Genomic DNA, 23442 nt, shown 5'->3' on the forward strand with positions numbered 1-23442 from the left:
CATCAAACTCTAAATCCATGTCTGCAACTTATAGTTTGAAAGATGATTAGTTAGGTCTAGATACAAACATTGATGTCTCAAACATTTATACCAAAGGAAAAGCTTTAATAAACAAACTAAACCATCTATATTGATCATCACTTGTTCATACACATATATTCACAAGAAAAACATACAAAAGGCTAGGAAGATTACATCTTAACTTGATACAAAAGTGGTTTAGCTATCCATGAGAATGGTAGCTTGCACAAGAAGGTAAGGATGAAGATCAACAAGCATCAAATGGCGATTAATCGACGATCAAGGCTTCCAATCTTCAACTCTATATTTGCTACAGTGTATATTGCTCTTGTTTCTCTCTAAAATATCTCCTACACTCCCACAAAAGTGATCTGGCCCATAAAGAAATAAACAAAGTTTCGCAGACCGCGCTTAGCGCGGTGCAGCCCGCTAAGCGCGCTATCACTAATTGCTTAAACCGCCCAACCGCGCTAAGCGGGCTCCAGACCTCGCTTAGCGCGGAACTCTCTGCCAGAACTTCCTTCTTTTCTTCAAAAGCGCGCTTAGCGGGCTCAACCTCGCTTAGCGCGCTACCTCTTTTCAGCAATCCTTGGCTTTGGTCTTGGAACATCTTCAAAATGCTTTTTCAATGGTCCCAGCTTCCAATTATCTATAAAAACTACAAAATCCAACATAGATTGCAAAGATAAGAACTATTCAACAATAATATAAATATAAGAATAAATATATACCAAATGACAATAAAATACTACTTATTAACCACAAAAAGACTTGAGAGTTACCAAAAATTACCTAAGATATTTACACAAATTGGTAACTAACAATCATCCTCCTTAAGCTAAGAACATTTGGTTCTGCCTCTAATGGCAATCGAAAGCATCAAGGCCCCTCCACCAAATCACATCACAAGCCATCACCAATTAGAAAAAACCCTACAACCTCATTTGTCTCAACAAGGAGACAAATATGGCACCAAAAGGTTCAAAACAACATATATCGACCATTTCATAATACCTACACTCACTAGAGGAACAACCCAGATCAATTATGACATAATGAAAAACTACATTAATACCATACAAAGTTATCTGTACACCATCCACAAGGTCACTGGTGCGTAGAACATGTTCTTTAGTCCCGCATAGATATCCCCTTTATGATAAGAGTTTAAAGGTCATTGTTTGGGGTACGTCTGTCATATCCGTCGACACACATCACATTTCTCATCCTCCGACATTTTCGAAGGGGCGAGAAAATTTCTTTTAGAAATGCTTATCAACTAATATCATATAGGCGAGAACTCCAAAACCATTGTAATGAGAATTTTTTATGGGACGATCGACCCCTGTGTGCATGTGGAAATAATTGGCTTCCTCCTAAATTTTATAGGAGTTAGGGGGCCAAAGGGCGATGTCGTGGATTTGTTCAAAGGATTAAGAAAGAAATCAATTAATTCACAGTTGAGGGCTTCACTGGTGGTTTTCCTCTCATTTCAGAGAGACTTTATGGTATCCAAAGTAGTTGGAAAACTTAAGGTAGATTAGGAAGGAGAAGGAGGAATCCTTGTGATCTTATATTAAAAGGCTCAACAAGGAGTTTCTTCTAGTCAATAGGGGAGGCGACGAAATGAAAAAGTATTTGTTGAGCATCATACTCCAATCAGGGTCTAAGTTTGCAGAAAGAATCAGATCAGGGCCCGGAAAATTTTATTAGCCAACTAGCAATAGCTCAAAAGTACATATAATACGAGGAAAAAATTGTTCCATTCGGATTTATTGCATTATGAAAAACAACATGGAGTATGTTCAAGTTGTTTTTGGTGCATAAGGGACACATGTGGAACACAATGTTCGAACATGTGCGTTGCAACAGCTGGTCTCTGACAATAGACAAATGTTATTACAATTTTGGTTCATATTTATTCTATCCAAGACTCACTTTACAAGAAGATCGATATATTTATGAAGATAGTTAATTTGGATGTTCTTGTGCAACATGTGGAACACGATGTTCCAGCATACGTATAGTGCAACATCTGACCCATGTCAGCAGACCATAATGAATGTTGTTAGGTGTGAAATTTTTTACTGAGATTCAATCAGATTTGCTACAGATTATTTAGCAGTGTCTGTGTGATTTGTTTGACAGTTGTTGAACATTAAATCAAATTTAAATTGAGATTTTAATTTTAATTTTAATTAATAAAAAATCATATATGTTGGAGATTTTTGTGGAATAAAAAATCACAACTAAATCTTCTATATTTCTATATGAGATCAAGTGTTGTTAATGCCCATTAGAAAAATCCCAGAAGAAACATTGCTATTTAAGGAGACTAAAACCTCACATTTGAGGAGCGCGTGTTTTGAAGATTCCTAGTGTGAGGGTTTATCTTTTAGGTCTTTATTTGTGTTATTTTTGTGCACCCCTCTAGCGCCTTCATTCATATCTTAAGGCATAAAGTGTGGTCAGTTAGTTGAGTTGTAAAACTTTATTCCAAGACACTAATTCTATAAGCTTGAGAAATAAGTGTTTGTGTACACCACACTATTGCTTCAATAACTTGGCATAGTTGTTGGTTTGTCTTAGTTGAGTTATAATTCAATATCAATATTATGTTTTATTGAGTTGATCACTTTGTATTAATGATTTAGAGAAAGTGGGAGGCGTTATCATATTTAGGGGGAGACTAGAATGAAGCTTCACGGGTAGTATTAGGAAAGTGGCCTTGAATTGAGAGAATTCAGAGTATGTCCATTTGTCTTTCTGACTACTGGGAATGAAATAGTTCTAAAGAGAAACTTAAATAGAAATTCACTAGGATTAGAAAGAGTCATTGAACTGCATGGGGTTTTTGTTTCTATAAGACTAATAGTATTAAATCAAAGTAATGGATTTCCTTTCTTGGGTAGAGTGCCCTCCAGATGCAAGTGTTGTTACACTGAACTGGGTTACTAATCTCTTATGTTATTTTATTGCTTTTCGCATTGTGTTATTATTGTTGTTATATTATTGTCAACCAAGATATGCCATACAACATGTATGACATGTTGATGACTGAGTTGCAAACTCAGATGAAGGGTGAACAAGCTGATATTGTTAATTCTGAGTGAATAGAAAGCTTGTTCAAACATATAAATCTGAGACAAATATTAAAGCATATGTTCAGAAATCAGAACATTGTGTTTACCATGAGGAGAAAGGTTGGAGGGATGAGAATTCATGTGAATGTCACATGTTCTCACATGGATAATGTGCCATTCCATTATGAAACAAGAGTTCAGAAGTGGAAATATGGTTCTCAAAGAAATATTGAAATTTAGAAAAAGCTAGGTAAAGAAGCTCTAGATTACAAGGAACTCATGGAAGTTGTTGGGTTAATGAAGACTATTACTGATGTTGGTCCTTGCTTTGAAAAGTTGGTCAAGGAGTTTAGAAAAATGTATGATAGAGGAAAGTGTGTGAAGCCTTAACCTTTAATCATTAATTAATTAGGCAGAAGAAATGTCCCCTCTATTGTCAGGATTATGACCAAGAAAAAGGGAGCTGAGGAAGAAGAAGAAATTGCAAATGAAGATGTAGAAGAACTTTTTGTTGAAGCACTAAGTATATTAATTTTATGGAACTTTATAGTGATGCTTAGTTGTTGAAGATAATGTTAAATACTAGAGCTTTTTATCCTATGTTTATGGAGGAGATTGAGGTTAAAGAATGATGGTTTTCCTCATAATTTGCTGAATTTCAAATATAAGTTGTTTGTTAAATAAGATGTCTCAGACATTATGTCCAACATATATGTACCATTTGATGAATCTGATATGGTTTTTGATGAAGAAATGTTGGAGCTTTTTCACCTCAGTCTGTTGTTATTGCTGCTACAAGTGTGGGTGGAAGGATGCTGCTTCTATCTGGTGTTCATAAGTAGTTGTGTGTTATTGTTATCTGAAGAATGACTGGGAAAATACGTGTAATATCATGTCTTTCTGCAAGATCTACTGTTAGGCTGTCTATTTGATCGTGGTCTTATGTCCTTTGTCTCTTTTTTGGCAAAGAGGAGGATAAATAGTAAAGGGCACACTTTTTTGATAATATTTTCTTAGTCTTTGTCTCTTGTGCACTAGTTGTGGTGAAATCTTGAAGAAGTGTTTAATCTCTTCTTTGCCTAGAAAATAGCCAAAGGGGAATGTTGTTTCTTTGTTTGGCTTATAGGAAAAATAGAAAGCAAGATGTTTGGAACATGTTGTGTGAATCTTGGCATGCGTGTTATATTGGTTGGATTATCGTACACTTCATATTTGTTTCAAGTCTGTTCAAGTACAAGTTTTTGTTGTAATTACTTTAAAATAAAGATTTGGATTAATCAAGAAGTTTGGAAGATTGGATGTGCATTGAAGAAGAAACTTACACAAACAATTGATTCTAAAGATAAACCTACTCAGATGATGATGAAGACTGGGCTAATTTTGTTTCATCAGGAGATATTTTGGCTTTCTGTTCTAATGTTCTAGGTTCAGTCCTAATGATATGGCTTTTTTATCAACATTTATGCTTATGGTCATTGTTGATAGTTCTACTCCTAATTTTGTGTGGGCTCTTGACTAACAAGTTTATTGACTGTGCTAATGGAACTTTGCCAAATTATGGAAAAAATGGGGGAGCAATGATGTGTAGGGGTGGTGTGCTTAAAATACTGTCTGTTGACTTTATGGTGTATGAGTACTGCCAATATGTTAATTACTAGTGTGCTTAGTACTAACTAGTGTACTAACTGTTAAAACCGATGTATACTCACATGCTGGAGCAACTCCCATGATATCTGACCTTGTGTGAGCTAATTTGTGCGTGTTAGTAATAACTTCTAACATTTGAATACTTACTACTAATTGTGTGTGCATGCATGATCAATCTATCATGAATGACTGCATGTCAATTTTTTATGGGAGCATCACCGTGTGTCAAATGAATAAAGTGTAGCCACTGCCATGCTATTGACTTGTGCTTCTGCTGCTATTGTATACTCTAATGGATGTTCGTCTGTTGCTGCTGATGTTTGTTCTTAGTATGAGATACCTTTTGATACTCAATTGTGTTTTCTTCTTGAAGAGTTATTTTTGCCAAAATTTGCCAAATTGGGATATTGTTGTTTCTCTTGGATTGGTAGCATTATACAAAACAACATGGAGTATGTTCAAGTTGTTTTAGATACAGAAAGGACACATGTGGGACATGATGTTCCAACATGTGTGCTGCAACATCTAGTCTCTCACAATAGACGGATGTTATTTCAATTTTGGTTTAAACTTATTCTATCCAAGATTCACTCTACAAGAAGATATGTATTTTTATAAAGAGAGTTGATTTGGATGTTTTGATGCAACCTGTGATATATGATGTTTTAGCATGTGTGTAATGCAACATCTAGCCCTTGTTAGCAGGACATGATGAATGTTAATAGGTGTAAAATTTCTTATTGAGATTTAATCAGATTTGTTGCATATTGTTTAGCAATGTTTGTGTGATTTGTTTGATAACTGTTGAAGATCAAATCAGATTTAAATTTGAATTAATAATAAATCATATCTTTTGAAGATTTTTGTGGAAGAACAAATCACAATCAAATCTTCTATATTTTTGGACAAGATCAAAAGATGCATATTCCCATTGGAAAAAGCCCAAAAGAAGCATTGTTATTTAAGAATACTCAAACCTCACGTTTGAGGTGTGCATGTTTTGAAGATTTGTTGTTAGAGTTTATCTTTTGAGTCTTTATTTGTGTTATTTTTGTGTACTTTAGCGCCTCCATTCATATATTAAGGCATAAAGTTTAGTTTGTTAGTTGAGTTGTAAAACTTTGTTCTAAGATTCTAATTTTATAAGCATGAGAACAAAGTGTTTGTGTACACCGCATTATTGCTTCATTAACTTGGCATAATTGTTTGTTTGTCTTAGTTGAGTTGTAATTCAACATAAATATTATATTTTATTGAGTTGATCATTTGGGATTAGTGTTTGAGAGAAATTGAGAGGGGTTATCATATTTAGGGGAAAACTAGAACGAAGCTTCACAGGTAGTATTAGGATAGTAGTGGCCTTGAATTAAGAGAATTTAGAGTAAGTCTGTTTGTCCTTCTGACTATTTAAAGTGAAATAGCTTTAAAAGGAGACCTAAATAGAATGTCACTATGATTAGGAAGAGGCATTGAACAACATGGGGTTGTTGTTCCTATAAAACTAATTCAAAGTAGTGATTTTTCTTTCTTGGGTAGAGTGCCCTCCAGACGTATGTGTGGTTTCACCGAAATGGATTACCAATCTCTTGTATTATTTTATTGCTTTTTGCAGTGTGTTATTGTTGATGTTCCATGAACATTAAAGGATAGCTATTCCAATCTTGGAAGACCCTTCCATTAACATCAGAATGGAACATGTAATAGTAGAAAACTGTGGAAGAGATAAAGTCAAACAGGACTAGATATCATCTGAATGAATCTCGTAGATACCCACACGAGTGGTTTTGAAAAATATCCCTCACTCTAAAGGGGCCTCCTACAATTCATTTAAAAGAAAGAAAAGGGAGATTATGTTGCAAGAGAAGAAAATGGACCAAGAACCGACTAAGAAGTGTTAACTACCAATATCATTTTATAACAGATAATTATTCAACAGTGTACCCAATTCCCATGTCCCACTATTGGTAAGGGTTGTCAAGGCCTATTACGATGTGTGAAGGTTTTAATAAAGTAAGGAAGCTCGTGTGATATAATATACACCAACATTCTAGAAAATTTATGCATGAATCGTGAAAATCTCATCCCTTATAAAGGGAGTGACCTTCATGGAATTAATGGATCAACAATAAGTTCATGGGAATACATCAAACTCGTGGTGTCTTTTGGAAGAAAGAAATCATAAAAAGGTGAAAACACAATTCTTGGTGATTGGCTGCAAATCCTTCTACAAATGTGTAATAGACCGACCTACATTGGCTACCTTAAGGGTCGTATATTCAACTGTCCATCAGAAACAAAAATACTAGTTTGGTAAGGACATAATGGTTATTGTAGATGCAGATTTTAAGGCTTGTCAAACCTGTTTCTTGGTGTCCACCGAGCTTAATCAAGAGAGGGTCGTCACCAAAGGAAAAGAATAGTCGATGGTCAATGTTAGGAAGACCTGGAAGAACAAAAATATAAATATAAGGGGAAGGAAACCCTTTTTACTAAATAAAAAGCAAATACAAAGGAGTCCCATCAGGCCACAATCAAACTGAGGGACGTTTGGGCCAGAATCAAATTTGATACCGACATGTCCAAATATTGAGATAAAGCCAAACGAGACTGAGGTACTACAATTTCTAACTTCAAGTTCAAGCTGATTTCTAAGATTATTGCTGACATACTTTCTTCTATTACGCCTATCATGATTTCTCAAGAGCAAAGGGGCTTTAGTTTATCCAAGGTAGACAAATTCATGACTGTACCATATTAGCTTATGAAGGGATTAATTTTTTGGACACCAAAGTTTGGTATGGTAATTTGGCATTGAAGGTGGATATTAGGAAAGCTTTTGATACTCTTAATTGGGACTTCCTCTTCAAAGTTCTGAGAAGTTTGGGTTCAATGGTGCTTTACATGGTTTTTTGCTTGTTCTCGTAGAGTTCGACAAGGCGATTCGCTCTCGCCCTTATTATTTTGTTTGGCTGAAGAAGTGATTATCAGGAAGATTCTTTAGATGGCTTCGGATCGTAAACTCGACCTCATTTATGGCCTGTAGAATATCACGGTTCCTTCGCATATTAAAAATCTCACCAACACCTTCAAAGATTCTTCAAATGTTCTTATTTTCTGTAAAGGGAAGATTTCCAACACCTTCAAAGAGTATGCTGCAATTTCTGGGCAGCATGTAAATTGTGGGAAGTCGTATATTTTCGGTGGTGCTATGTATGCTTCCCGCCTCAATATTCTTGTTGCTTTAGCAAACTTCAACATTGGTTCTAATCCCCTCAATTATCTTGGTGTTCTGCTGTTAAAGGATAAACCTAAAAAGGTTTTTCTACAACCTATTACCGACAAAGTTATCATTAAGTTGGCTATGCGGAAAGGGTCGTTGCTATCTTTTGCAGGTAGGGTGGAATTGGTCAAGTCATATATCCAAGGGATGCTTTCACATAGTATGGTCATATATGCTTGGCCTTTGTCTCTTATTCGTGACTTGGAAAGGGCGATAAAAAGATTCTTATGGAGCGGTGATACGTCTAAACAGAAAGTTGTCACTGTTGGTTAGAACTCGGTTTGCTTGCCAACTGAGGAAGGAGGTCTTGGGCTCAAATACATTATCAAGTTAAAGGAAGCTTTCAAGTTGAAGCTTGCTTGGGAGCTTGTTGATTCCGATTGCAACTGGGTTGTTATTCTTCGTAGCAAAGTTACAAGAAAGAACAATTTCATCACTCACCATGTTTTTTCTTCAACCTGGTCCAGTGTTAAACAAGAAATAAACAATGTAATGGAAAACTCCTATTGGTGTCTTGGTAACGGTAGCTCCATCAGTTTATGGTTCGACCATTGGTGTGGTCCTTCGTTATTCCTCCATAGCGATGCTCCAAATTTGATTGAGGATCATTCGGTGAACCGTATTTTGGTTAATGGCTCATGGTATTTTTTTGGTTCGGCTACCAACATCCCTGTATCGCTTCAAGTTCGTATTCTTAACTATCATATCCCTCTTGTCTCTCATTCGGACAAGATATGTTGGGACAACTCTCCAAATGGAAACCTTTCCTTAAAGTTGGAATATGATTTCAAGAGAATTAGAGATAATCTGCAAGTTCGATGGAAGTTAATTTGGAAAAAATACATTTCTCCTTCTATTTCTTTTATCGTTTGGAGACTCTTTCATCACAAATTTCCTATTGATGACCATTGGAAAAGAAGAGGTTTCTCCTGCCCCTCTAGATATTCTCTGTGTGATCTTGAGGCGGAATCCGAACAACACCTTTTTTTTTGCTGTCGGTTTGCATTGAAGCTTTGGAGTTGGCTTAAATTCATGCTCAATATTTCGTTCTCGATTCTCGGTTGGGAAGATATTTGGAGGATTTTTGACAAAGACGATGTTGCCCCAATGTAAAGTGATTCATCTAGCGGTTTTTTTCTCTTCTTCACTCGATCTGGTTCGTGTGGAAGAGGGCCAAATTTAATGACTTTGATCTCACTACTTTTTCTTGTATCTCTACTATTAAAACTAAAGTTCTTATTGTTGGTAATGATGTAGCACATGGTTCTCATCTGAATATGTAGAACTTTACTTTCATTATGATTTTTAAGGTGACAATTCGGTCACCGAGGGCACCATATATTATGGAGGTTTTATGGTAGCCCCCTCCTAGAAATTGGGTGAAATTAAACTATGATGGAGCTTCTTCTTCATCATCTGGTCTTTCCGCTTGTGGAGCTTCTTCTTTTATGATTTTCTCTTTTATTTTTTATTTTTTAAAAATATATAAATTAATAAATTGAATTAACATAATTATTAAAAATATTATTTTAAATGTCAAAATTATTCATAATTATTAAAAAAATATTTTCAAATGTCAAATTTAGCGAGAATGAAGAGATGATTTTCATAATGTATCCACTATTCTAGTGTAGAACAAAAAATGAGATTCAAACTAGTGATGTTTACCGTCGAAATTTTCCAGCATTAATGGTAGCTATCTTCGGTGGTCGGAGGAAAGTGTACTTGCAAGGCTAATGCTCAGAGATATGAAACCTGCAAACATCATTATTATGTAAAAGTCATTTCATAACGGTTGGAAAATGGATACCAGAACGTCTGACCAACCGTTGCGAGGTAAGGGGTGGTTGTATGTATGAATGATGCTTTCCACCACGGTCGTGCGACTGTAATTATAAGTCAAGTAGTGAGCTACCTATCACAATTGATTATCTTAAACAACTATTGTGATATATATTTAGGTCATGGGTTTGAAACCCATATAAACAACAATTTATCATAAATAAAATTAACATTTCACCACAGTTACAAAAGATAACTGTTATAATATGTATATTGAGTTTATTAAATAATATGTAGATTGCTTGTTTTTCCTTACACCTTACTAAATGTATACAATCATTAAAATTGATGTAGAAGATGACAATTAGAAATATTAAGTTATTCTTGAAAAACAACATAAACGAACCATTATTTTTCGAACTACATGCATCTCATAATTCAAGTCTTGCTATTTAACACATAAAATTTGGTTCAATGCCCCGAGTTCTTCAAAGCAACAATTTATTCTCTCATACTTTATTTTGCAAAACATCAATATGTTGACTAATTCAGAATCATCATCATTATTTTAATCGATGATATATATATATATATATATATATATATATATATATATATATATATATATATATATATAAAATTTATCATCACAATTGTTAAAATCAATTGTGATAATATGTAAGTACTATTCACAACGGTTTTTGATATTAACCATGGTGATAAATATTTTTATTTTATAAAAGTATAATGATAATCCCTTTTTGTATCGAAAAGAAGAAAAAGTTGTTGATAAATATATTTTAATAAAATATTAGAAAATTTAGGCGAACATAAATCAATTATTACTACAACTATTTTGACGATCGTAATAATACTAGTAGAAGATCCGTGCGTCCGCACAGGTAAGTTCATTTATATCTTACATTATTAGATAAGATTTAGTTGTTACAAATATATAATCGGTATTATAAAATCACTAATAACTGAAAATATTTAAAAATATATAAGTATAAATATTTACAAATATCACTAATAACTATAAATATTTATAAATATTTTGTTGATTAAAATAAAAAAGGTATTGTAGTGGTAAGGACCCGTAAAAATAATGAAATCCAGTGATAAAATTCATACGATGTGGTAAAATTTGCAAATATCATTTTCATTGTTTCCTTAGAATACAATAATAAACTGATATTTTTAGTGATAACATTTAGTAATAAAATTCACAGGAGTTACATTACAAATTACAAAATAAGAAAAAAGTTAAAGAAAAATTTAGGTATGGAAGAATCAAGTTATATTATAAGCATTGTTTTTTTTATTTTGAAATTCTTGGTATCTGGCCTTGCGACCGACTAATCTAAAACTCTTAATTTATTATTGAAAACATAGTTGTTTGAATAAAAATCTGCGGTAAGAGGGCATGAATAAAAAAGGCTTTTAACCCTTAAGCTACCAATTTCCTCAAAGGCACAAAAAAAATCACCAAAGAAACTTTTTTTCCGAATACATCAATATTCATCGTTTTATATGTATCTCACTTAAATTTTAAAAAGAAAAAACTCATTTTATAGATAAGAGATTCAAAATATAGTTAATAATTAAGTAATTGAATGTATTATAAAAATGGTAAGTTGGGAGGAACCATTCATATATATACTTCAAACATCCTTTGATATATGGCTCTAAACCCACAAAATTGACATTAGAATGAAAGCAATGTATGTGCAAGTGCAATTCTTCCATATGATACATTTTCCTTTGACTTTTGGAAGTTGGTTGAGTACACGATTTTACATGCATCATACCAACTTTCCATAAAGACAACACAAGCTGAATGTAAAAAAAACACACAAAGCAACCTAGTGAAAGAGGAATGATTTTTGTGACAGAAGATAAACGAAGCAAAGTATGTTCTCATGGTTACTGAAATATATAGAACATAACTTATAAAAAGCCATATAACCTTATTATGTCAAAAGGAAAATGAAATACACAATTTACAATCAGAACAAATATGAAACAAAACAGGTATCAATGAAGGATTTTTAGAAACGAAGTAAATATCTCTCCCTCTTCCAAGAAAAACGATGAAAACTGGCTTGTACCATGCAACGAAAAACACGTCTGTAAACCAGAAAAAAGCGACTAAGATGCAGTTTATCAGAAAAAAGCCATGTACAAAAATGAAGAGCTTTACATGATGAAACACGAAGTCTTCCAGTTTGATATAATCATTATAACTTCACTGTGTGAATGTATATGTATTTCACATTATCTCGCCGAAACACCACCTCCAGTCAATGGCCACCGCACAACAAACAACACCACTTCATCGATTACAAGCATGGGACGAGGTTTAATCATGCTACAACAACAATAAGATACAAAAAATCAACAAATAAAACAACACAATACCAAATCACAGAAAGAAGAAAAAAAAAACCTTAGTCATTGTTCCTTCAGGTTTGGTGATTCTACGATTTTCCTTCTTATTTTAAGGAACATCAACAACAACACAATATAAAATAGGTTGAGTTTGTTGAAGATGAAGAAACAAGAGACGAGAAAGAGAGTAAGAAATTTAATTTTGGAGAGAGAAATGAAGTTGTGAAATGAGAGAGATAGAAGTGTAAGTGAAAAGTAATGGAAATAGAAAAGTTTATTACACAGACTATTGTTTTACCCGGGTAATGGTGTGCTTCAAAGGATATTGAAAAAATTGAGTGCCACTTGGCACAAAGCAAAAATATGATTGGGTAGTACAATTTTATTTAGTAAATTACAAAAAAAAAGTATTTTGTAGTCAAAATAAAATTTGAGTTAAAGGATTATATAAGGTGTTTAGTGGCATATTCCAATGATAGATAGATAGTTAATAGTATCACCCAAGATATATTTGTAGTAGTGTACGTTGTTTCACGTACCTATGTGACACAGTCACATTTATATAAGAACAAAATTTATAACCGTCTCCAATGGACGCAACGCTTGCACAAAAGGTTGTTAGATGGACCCAACAATTGAGATGGAACAAAATCTTACTTAAGTGTGAGACTCTCTAACAAAAACAAATTTGTTTGCCAACTTGAATGGATATTAGATGAAATTGAACTTGAAGTTGAGCCGGTCTTATTTAAACTAGTTGACAAAAATTGAAAAATTGTAACAAGTAAAAATTTAAGTACTAAAGTTGTTATTAAACCTAAATTTTAAATTTAATACTTTAATCTTAAGGGACATATGTCACATGTTTTTTTTTATAGTCCAGAACATGTGTCACATGTTTTCATTTTACTAAATAGAAGTTTGCAACTATGGAATCATATCGTGAATGTTGTTCCGGTGGCGGATAAATTGGACATTCTGTCTTGGCAGCACGACCGTGAAAATGGGTATAGCGTAAGGGTGGGTTACGATTGTCTGGCGGGCAGAACAAATGATGTGTGTTCAGATGATAATTATTCCAGAGCTTTCCGTTCCATGTGGTCCTCCGAGGTGCCGTTCAATATTAAGGGTTTTGTCTGGAAATGTTTCTTAAATAGACTACCACCAAAGATCAGCTTGTTTGCAGAGGAATTCCGTTATCCAACCCGCATACTTCTTGTGTTTTCTGTGCAGGTTCGGAGGAAACGTTATCCCATTTTTTCTTTGGCTGTCCGATTTCGAAGCAGGTTTAGAGCAACATTATGATGTGGATCGGTTTGGATACGGTTATGGAAGAGAATCCTTGGAAAAATTTTCTTGTTTGGTGCGTCTTAGAGAGGTCGAAGAGAGTCAAAAGAAGGAAGGAAGGGATGATCTGGATGGCAGTGGTTAGGGGGCTATGGCTGCGGAGAAACGATATTGTTTTTAACAGAGGAACTTGTAATGTCAACGACATCACGTGGGAGATTAAATTGAAGATTTGGAAATGGTCGTTTTTTGGCGAAATTGCTTACTCCAAGTGTAATTTCTACGAGTTTTGTAAAAATCCGCTTTTTTACTTAAAGTAGATTTCAGTTGGTTAGTAATTTCCTCGTCTTTATTTGAGCGTTTTCGCTCTCTTTTTGTAAGCGGGTTCGAGTACCCCTAGTACTCGTTATATTATATCCCTTGCTTATAAAAAAAAATAAAGTAATTAATGTTATATATATATATATATATTAGATTTTTGATTTTAAACTTAAATAAATTATATTTTCATAAAAGAATATTAACCCGTGTTTGAGTTAAGAGTTAAGACGAGTCATTACACTAATTTACTCCATTGTCCTTAATAGGTAACAAGTGCAAAATAAGAAGGAAAAAAAAAAAGGTATATTTAGGTATTAATATAGTATTATACACATTGCAATCAATGAGTATCTATTTGCTTTTAACTTTTTCTTGCTACTTATTACGCCTCACACACACAATCTCTGCCCATCCATTTACGTGGCATGCTTTCTCTCTCACTCACTATCATTTTCTTCCATACCTAATATTATTATTTCTAAAATTAATTCTTTATTTTGTCAACTTTTTATTTTTATTTTTAATGAATTATTTATTTATAACAATTTTTGATGTGTGTTTTATGATTTTGATTATACACCAAAAACCATAATAATGAAATCCAAAAAAGATTTTTCTCATATTTTCCTCACACACTCCGTACTCTGACAACGACCACTGGAGGATGGTGGCACATGCCTGCTGTCACATCACCCTCAAACCAACGTCTCAGATCATCCCGTACGGAAGATCCAACGGCCCATCTCAATTCACTCCAACACTCACTTTCTCTCTCCTCTCACCTCTGCACCATGTCCCATTTTGGTCGGGACCCCCTTTATATATGGCAAAGACTCATCTTTTAACTTTTTTTTTTTCTCTCTCTTTCTTTTTTCCACTGTGCATTTCAAACCCAAAAATCCCTCACTTGTGTCTCTATCAGAAAGTGATTGGCCACAAAAGAAGGACTTTACTTCTACACTCACTTTGTATTTTTTTTTTTGCTGCTTCATTCACATTCTTCAATTTCATTCTCTTCTGTTCCTTTCATGGCGATCTTGATTCACGTGCCACCTTTGTTGTTGTTTTTCTTTGTGTTGTTACTTGGTTTTTTCAATTGGTTTCTACTTTTGGGTCATACCTTTGCTTGACCCTTGACCCTGTTTCTTCTTCTTTGTTCTTTGTTTTTGTTTTTGTTTTTCTACTTTTCTTCAGGTTAAATCTTATTCAATAAAACAAAGTTAACAAAACCCTTTTTTTTTTTTTTTTTTTTTTTTTTGTTTTTAAGGTTTTTTCTTTATATTTTTTGTTGTGGTGGGGTTGTTTGTTTCTTCATCATTTTGTGACTATTCACATGGATCCCATGATGTTGGTTTTTTAAGGTAATGTTTGATTTTTGAAATTAGTGTTTTTTGTTGTTGTTGGGATGGAGTGCATTGGAAAGTGGGAGAGAGGAATGAGTGAATGCAATAATGGGTTTGAGGAAATTGAGGATGGGGACTATGAGTTAGGGTTCAATGTGTCTGTGTGATTGCTAAAAATTGTGTTTTTAAAAAGAAGAGAAACAAAAAAGGGGTAAAGCTTGTTATGAAGCTTTCAACATCAGGAATGAGTCAGCAGGGAAATGAAGGTATCATTTTCTTTTCTCTCTTGTCTTAAAAAAAAAACAATATTTTGCATCCTATTATTCTGACCTCTTTGTTGGGGGGGTCAACTGCAAGTTGTTATATACATGTCTATGGATATTGAATTGTATGTGACTACGTGTCACTTTCAAAAACCCCCTTTTGTTTATGCTTCAATATCATTCTTATGATTGTGAGTGTTGTTTCCTTATTTGTTTGAGATAATTTGATGTGTGGAGTTATGGTACTAGGAGGGGAGAATAAGTGTTTGAATTCTGAGCTATGGCATGCATGTGCGGGTCCCTTAGTTTCCCTACCAACTGCAGGGACTCGTGTGGTTTACTTCCCTCAAGGTCATAGTGAGCAGGTGCTTCTTTTTTTGAATTCCATTCCCTACTTCAATCCTTCTAGTTTCAATTTTGTATAGTTTTGCATGGTTTGGAAGTTGAACTTAACTTTTGCTGAACAATGATTCTAGGTTTCTGCCACAACTAACAGAGAAATTGATGGTCAAATACCGAATTACCCGAGTTTGCCACCACAGTTGATATGCCAGCTTCATAATGTTACAATGCATGTGAGTATTATATTCATACTATACATAGCACCGGTACTTCACATCAAAGGCGCGTTCGGCTTCTGATACATTTAGTTAGTTACATTCAAATATTGCATTTTCTCAAATTATCTTCGGTGACGTGGCCGGCGTCTTTGTTTGTGTCAGTGCTTCATTGTAGTTATATCTTCCATCAAAGTGAATGAATTCAGTTAACCAGAGTTTGTGTTAATTTTCAGGCAGATGTTGAAACAGATGAAGTGTATGCTCAAATGACGTTACAGCCATTGACTCCGGTATCCTTTTATTTTTTGACAGCTTGTTTAGTTTGTAATGTAACTTAAGGTTTTATTTTCTTGGTTATATGAAGTTTGAAAATGTGTTTGTAACTGTTTTAGCAAGAGCAGAAAGATACGTTTCTCCCTATGGAATTGGGGATTCCAAGTAAGCAGCCTTCGAATTATTTTTGCAAGACATTGACTGCGAGTGATACAAGCACACATGGAGGGTTCTCTGTTCCTCGTCGTGCAGCTGAGAAAGTTTTTCCTCCATTGGTAGTGTCCATAATTATTTTTCATTTGTGTTTGATTTTGGTTTGATATGGATACATTTCTCTTTTATTTGGGCTGTATAGGATTTCACACAGCAACCTCCTGCACAAGAACTAATTGCTAGGGATCTCCACGATGTTGAGTGGAAGTTTCGACATATTTTTCGGGGTGAGTTTCTATTCTTTGAAGATTCCATTCATGTTATCTTGTTAGTTTGGTTAGTAATAAATAAGCACCTTTTAGGGAAAAAAGTCCGTAAAATTATAAGCTTCATTTCAAATTATTATACCCCTCATTAATAATACTATTAACTATCTTGGTATATGAGAAGTTGAAGTAAAACACTTTTCGATAGAAAAATGTATTTAGGAACATCTATTACGCACAATGACCACGTTAATACACTATCTAACTTTCCTAATATACGTTGAAATTGTTAAATGGGCTTTATATAAAGGGACAAAGGTAGTACTCATTAGCGATTTTCTTTTTATGCTTATTACTAATATTATGGACGTGTAAGGAAAAATCTTAACTTCAAAACTACAACTATAGCAAGTTATCAGCTAACTCATCAGCACATGTCCGTCCTTAAACTTCTGACCATTTCTAATAGTGGCTGTCATATGCTACATCAAATATTATCGATTTAACTGTTACGAACAAATGATCCAGTGAAATGATCACATCTTTCATGTTTGTGACACTTTTGAGAAACATGGATAATACTTAAACATAAGTGACCAGAACATGGTTTAATCCAAATTAATAAGCTTAATATAGCACTTTACCGTTATAATTTAAAAACATTTTGCTAGTGTAAGAAATTAGTGCATGTTTGGATTGATAGTTTGTTTGGTGAAATCACAGCGGCACTGTGATTTTGTTAAAGTTCAAAAGTGTAGCTTTTGCTACAACCATGGTGGCACGCCATAATTCCGCCAAACTCATTGACAATGCAATCATGCACCAAGTATTATGGGACTAATTACTTTTCACTACATTATTGACGATGGTATTAACAAACCTTAGAATTGTTTGAACTGAATCTTATCTGATAAGAAATGTAATAGTTCTGTTAGTAAAGTCTATTAGTGAATTGGGCTTTTTAGGAAGTTGGTCATATTTAAGGAGATAGATTTGAATCCTTTTGAAGTAAGAAGATCTGCCGAATAAAAAAACACAAGATAATTGAGTTTCTAGCTTTGCCACTTATTGGCTATCCTTATATTGCCAATAATCTTTCAGCTTGAGGCCGAATGAATTGGTATTTGTATGTGAAAGTTGAATAGTATTTCATGAAATCTCAAGCTAACTTCTAAGTTGCCAAGATTTTTTTTAGTAAATACAACTAATTTCATTGATTTTCCAAATATGCTAACGAATCTCTCTATTAGTTCAATTGCATACACTGCACGATGACAAGTTATATGTTTATATGAATTATCTAAAAAATATAGTTGCATGTAATTTGTAATATTGGAGGAAAGAAATCAGCCATCTGCTGTAATATCTGCTTACTTGAAAAAGAACCTTTTGGTTTTCTTACTTTAGTTTCTAACATATAACGGATTTACTATAAAATGAATTTTCCATTGTTCTGGTTTCAAAGTTAATGTTTCCATTTTAAAGCAGAAACACAACTCTAGGTGTGTTTTTCTTTTAAAAATTATAGGTGCTGTGCCAAAGTCGTTACGAATAAACTTGACTTGAGATTGTTAACTTGATTGTAATTGTAATTTATTCAAGATATGATATGTGTATTGCTTCCCTTCCTTATCATTTCAGGACAGCCAAAACGGCACCTTCTTACCACAGGCTGGAGTGTATTTGTTAGTGCCAAAAGACTTGTAGCTGGAGATTCTGTGCTTTTCATTTGGTATTAGTTTCGTTTCACCTTTTTGGGTTCCTTTTATTCCCCTTGTATGCTGCAAACAGCTTGTTTATTGTTTTTATATGTATATTTTCGATATTAATAGGAACGAAAAGAATCAGCTTCTTTTGGGAATACGTCGTGCGAGTCGGCCGCAAACTGTTATGCCGTCATCAGTTCTTTCTAGTGATAGTATGCACATTGGGCTTCTTGCAGCTGCAGCCCATGCTTCCGCAACTAATAGCTGTTTTACAGTGTTCTTTAATCCAAGGTTGTGTTTGTTTTCAAAATATATACTTTTGACACTTATTTATTAGAAATTATAATTTATAACATATCTTTTGAAACCTACATCATGTGCAGAGCAAGTCCTTCCGAGTTTGTCATACAACTTTCAAAATACATCAAAGCTGTGTACCATACACGTGTTTCTGTTGGTATGCGTTTTAGAATGCTTTTTGAGACTGAAGAATCAAGTGTGCGCAGGTACTTGTTGCCATCAATTATTGGTTTTGTTTTAAATTGTAGGCATACTTTTGTGAGGATTATTGTAGGTATATTTACAAATGTATATAACAGAAGCTGTACCTTTTAGTAGCAGAAATATTACACTTTGATAGTGTTGCACCACACTATGTTACCTTTACTTATACGCTAGTCGCCTTGTTTTGAAGGTACATGGGCACTATAACTAGCATAAGTGACATGGATCCTGTTCGGTGGCCGAATTCTCATTGGAGGTCTGTCAAGGTAAGTAAGATCATCACATTGTATTGCATAAAATTAGCTAATAGTTTATGCGAAAATATTCCTTTGAAAAAATAAGTCTAAAAGAATTCATAACCTTAGTACAATGGCAAGTTTCATATCTCAGGGTTGTGATTTCTAGGCGCTGTTTGGATAAATAACTAAGTTAAGCGCTTATAGTATAAACGTTTATCATAATAGTACTTATGTATAAGCTGTTTTTATAACAAAATATAAAATAAAATCCGAAGTTTTAATATTAGCTATAAGCTGTTTTCATAAGCTATTTAGGGATTTTATGGAAGAAAACAACTTATGGACATCACATAAGCTGTTTCCATAAGATCTCACAAACAGTCTCACAAGTGCTTATGCCGGTAGAAAAGCTCAAATAAGCCAATCCAAACAGGTCTTAAGTCATGAAATGGTCTGTCTAGTTCTACATCCATAGGTAAAAATGGGTAGAAGCCAAAACTGGATTGGTGGAAACTTGCAGCCTTGTTTACTTGGCTGCAAATAGACGCCAGTTATTTGGATTGTGTATAAAGATGAAGATATTCTCGAAACCATGTTTGATTAATCCAAACCTTGCTTAATACTTGAAATTTCTATTCATGTTTCATGAAGTATACCTTTGTAATCCTTTTTTCTTCATTAAGCCATAAGATAGTTGCAATGTCCCTTGGCTACAACCTGCATCACTTTTATGATTTTTGTTTCCCTTGATCAACCAGCTAATTTTTTTTGTTAACATAACATGCAATACACAAATGCAGATCATATTAAAATTTATCTTGGTTTGATTCACATGCCCATAGAGGTCTTAATCTTCCAATACTAAAGTTCGATAACAGAACAAATCCTTTTTTCTGCTGCCTTTTTTTTTTTTTTCCGACGGCCACTTATTATTAATATTGATGTGTACATAACAGATAGTAGGGTTGCTACAATATTTATCATTAAGATTGTGCTGAGCTGAGAGATAGTGATGGCATGACTTGGTTCTAATAGGTTCAAGGTTTCATCATAATTTGTATACCATGCATTAGAAAGGTCTCGATGAATTTTATTCAATGTTTTTCCAAATGACTCTTAACCTGCTTGTTTATCTTGTTTTATCCATTGTGCATAGGTCGGTTGGGATGAATCAACAGCTGGAGAGAGACAGCCTCGAGTCTCATTGTGGGAAATTGAGCCTTTAACTACATTTCCAATGTATCCATCACTATTTCCCCTTAGATTGAAACGACCATGGCATCCCGGCACTTCTTCTTTTCTCGGTACATATTTTTAGTACTTTTTATTTGGTTATCGACCTTTAATTGTGACCTCCATTATATAATCCTTATCACTGTGATACTTGGATTAAAGAAAATATTTTATAATTGTCTCCCATACTTTTCCCTTCTTCCATAATCCATAGAAAGAATAATTATTGATTTCTATAAAATTTCCTCTATCCCCGTAGTTTTCATCCTCACAATAAAAGAAGAATATTGAGTATCACATTAACAAAAGAAGAATATTCTTAAGCATGTTTTCTAGCAACTTATTTTAAACGTAATTTAAGTTGGTTGCATGAATATTTTAACGGATCATATGTCCTCATTTCGTTGTTGTCCAAAACACAAGGGGATTTTATATCATTATGAAAATCGGCTGTGGTGGTTTTGAGGACATTTCTCTTGTCTCCTTTCTTTACAAAGGATGTTGTTACAGATGGCAGAGACGAAGCAACAAATGGACTAATGTGGCTGCGAGGCGGTCCCGGAGACCATGGTCTTAATTCCATGAATTTTCAAGGTGCTGGTTTGATGCCTTGGATGCAGCAAAGACTCGATCCCACTTTACTTGGAAATGATCATAATCAGCAATACCAAGCCATGTTAGCTTCTGGTGGTGGTTTGCAGAATCAAGGGAATGCTACTGATCTGTTAAGGCAACAAATGATGAGTTTTCAGCAACCTTTCAATTATCTTCAACAATCAGGAAACCTTAGTCCTTTGCAGCTTCAGCAACAGCAAACAATTCAACAATTTGTATCGACAAATAATATCATGCAACCACAAAGCCAAGTATTGGCAGAGAACCTGTCTCAGCACATCCTTCAGAAACCACACAACAATCGAGAAAACCAGACACAGCAACCACAACAGCAACAGACTTATCAAGATACACTTTTAATTCAAGGTGATCCACTCCATCAGAAGCAACACGCTAGTTTGCCTTCACCGTCATATTCGAAACCGGATTTCTTAGATTCAGGCATGAAGTTTGCTGCTTCGGTTTCGCCGGGTCAAAACATGCTTGGTTCACTTTGTTCTGAAGGGAGTGGCAATCTCTTGAATTTATCAAGTGGTCATTCTGTGCTGACTGAACAGTTACCTCAACAATCATGGGCCTCTAAGTATTCTCCTTCGCAGGTCGATGGCATTGGAAACTCAATGTCGCACATGCAGTATTCTAGAAGAGATACAGCACTCGTACCACCGCATTGCAACTCAGATGCCCAAAATTCTGTTCTGTTTGGGGTCAATATCGATTCATCTGGCCTTCTGCTCCCAACCACTGTTCCTCGTTATGCTACTGCATCAGCTGATGCCGATGCATCGACAATGCCATTAGGAGAGTCTGGTTACCAGGGTTCTCCATATCAATGCATGCAGGATTCATCAGAGTTGTTGCAAAGTGTGGGACAAATCGATGCTCAAAACCAGATGCCGACATTTGTGAAGGTCTCATTCATATATATGCATTAATCTTAGGCTCAGCCAGTTTTTTGGGCCTTTCTTTTATTAAAGGCTAAAATGATTGCTAACTTTTTGTCTTTTTAACAGGTATACAAATCCGGTTCAGTAGGGCGCTCCCTTGATATCTCGCGGTTCAGCAGCTATCACGAACTGCGGGAGGAGTTAGCTCAGATGTTTGGAATTGAGGGGAAATTTGAAGATCCTCTTAGATCAGGCTGGCAGCTTGTATTTGTCGACAGGGAGAACGATGTTCTTCTCCTTGGAGACGATCCGTGGGAGTAAGTATAAATTTCAAATTGATACAATAGGCAACTATTTATTTCACTTGACTAGAGTTTTTTGACATGTTTTTTTGTTCTCTGTGGATAACCTCTTGTAGATCATTTGTCAATAATGTTTGGTACATCAAAATACTTTCTCCTGAAGATATGCAGAAAATGGGAGAACAAGCAATTGAATCCCTTGGTCCAAGTTCTGGACAAAGGCAGAATAACACTGGTGCAGAATCTCATGACATTGTTTCTGGACTGCCATCATTAGGCTCACTTGAATACTGAGATAATATCATAATATATTGGTTCAGATTCCACGGTCTCGACAATTACTACTACTACTACTACATGTTTGTTAATTATGTTTGAACATTAGCTATCAACCTTGCATATTTGAATATATTTTATGTATTGTCTATTCCACTTTTACCATTATTATTTGTTTCAAGATTGTTGAATGAAATTATCGATAAAAATGAGAAACTTAGGACAAACTTTTGTGACAATTTGTAAACTTATGTACCTAAAGCAGAAACATAGTGTTACTGCCATTCTGCCCTTGTAGCATTTGATTAAGTCTTGCATGAACTGTGCAGTAAGAAATCTATGAAGTCTGAGAATAGCTATTTTCATAGCTTCCAATTTGATTGTTGAAATTTCACTCTATTGTAGGATTTTGTTTTCTTGGTTCTTGATAGTAGTCCACAATACATGTTTCAGTGGAAAAAATGTTACGTTTCGGAGTTGCAAATATTTTGCAAATATTTCAACATTTTACTTTTTCCTAATTCAAAATGCTACATCTAGAGATTTTTTTTGGAAATAACTAAGTATTGAAACAATATTATACAAATAACCATCTTTTGAAATATTTCACACAAATAACTATTTTTCAGAATTAAGCCATATGAGATGCATCCTTTTAATTTTATAAGGGAGATGCCATATGAAATGGTGCTTAAGTGTATTGTTTTTTTCTTAAGCCATCTCATATGGTGTGCATGGCTTACATGTGTCATGGTCAAGTCAAATGAGACGGTTTCTACTTTCTATGATCAAATATTGAATGGAGGCATCATTTCATATGGGCATACGTCATCTCATATGGCACCTCAGTGGCGGAGCTAGAAAACTTTTGTTGAGGGGGTCATACAATATAGTTGAAATAAATAAAAATTCTTTACTTAAATTTAACAACTTGTGTCTTAGTGCAGTGGTTAACATAAAAAATATTTTGCCTAAGTTTGGAGTTTGATTCTTGTCCCAATATAGTTTAA

At 34.3% G+C, this 23442-nt stretch overlaps 2 protein-coding genes across 2 annotated transcripts; both read left to right on the forward strand.

The window, feature by feature from the left end:
• The first annotated feature begins 3548 nt into the window (after positions 1 to 3548).
• LOC131619404 (uncharacterized) lies at positions 3549 to 8304 on the forward strand. The gene is made up of 2 exons (XM_058890503.1): positions 3549 to 3627; positions 7874 to 8304. The coding sequence occupies exons 1-2, from the start codon at positions 3549 to 3551 to the stop codon at positions 8302 to 8304; spliced, it is 510 nt and encodes a 169-aa protein (XP_058746486.1).
• Positions 8305 to 14666: 6362 nt separating this feature from the next.
• Positions 14667 to 22807, forward strand: LOC131620918 (auxin response factor 8-like). Its single transcript, XM_058892104.1, has 14 exons — positions 14667 to 15421; positions 15668 to 15783; positions 15895 to 15993; positions 16212 to 16268; positions 16371 to 16526; positions 16607 to 16691; positions 18312 to 18402; positions 18503 to 18667; positions 18760 to 18882; positions 19071 to 19146; positions 20276 to 20423; positions 20863 to 21878; positions 21981 to 22171; positions 22273 to 22807. The coding sequence occupies exons 1-14, from the start codon at positions 15379 to 15381 to the stop codon at positions 22448 to 22450; spliced, it is 2544 nt and encodes an 847-aa protein (XP_058748087.1). The 5' UTR covers positions 14667 to 15378; the 3' UTR covers positions 22451 to 22807.
• Positions 22808 to 23442: the final 635 nt, after the last annotated feature.

Source organism: Vicia villosa, linkage group LG7, assembly GCF_029867415.1.
Source record: "Vicia villosa cultivar HV-30 ecotype Madison, WI linkage group LG7, Vvil1.0, whole genome shotgun sequence".
In the NCBI taxonomy this organism is placed as follows: domain Eukaryota; kingdom Viridiplantae; phylum Streptophyta; class Magnoliopsida; order Fabales; family Fabaceae; genus Vicia; species Vicia villosa.

Coding starts and splice junctions, on each gene's coding strand:
- LOC131619404 (XM_058890503.1), top strand. CDS start 3,549: ATGACCAAGAAAAAGGGAGCTGAGGAAGAAGAAGAAATTGCAAATGAA. Junction 3,628..7,873: donor ACTTTTTGTTGAAGCACTAA/GTATATTAATTT, acceptor TTTTCTGTAAAG/GGAAGATTTCCAACACCTTC.
- LOC131620918 (XM_058892104.1), top strand. CDS start 15,379: ATGAAGCTTTCAACATCAGGAATGAGTCAGCAGGGAAATGAAG. Junction 16,692..18,311: donor GTTTCGACATATTTTTCGGG/GTGAGTTTCTAT, acceptor TTATCATTTCAG/GACAGCCAAAACGGCACCTT. Junction 18,403..18,502: donor GATTCTGTGCTTTTCATTTG/GTATTAGTTTCG, acceptor CGATATTAATAG/GAACGAAAAGAATCAGCTTC.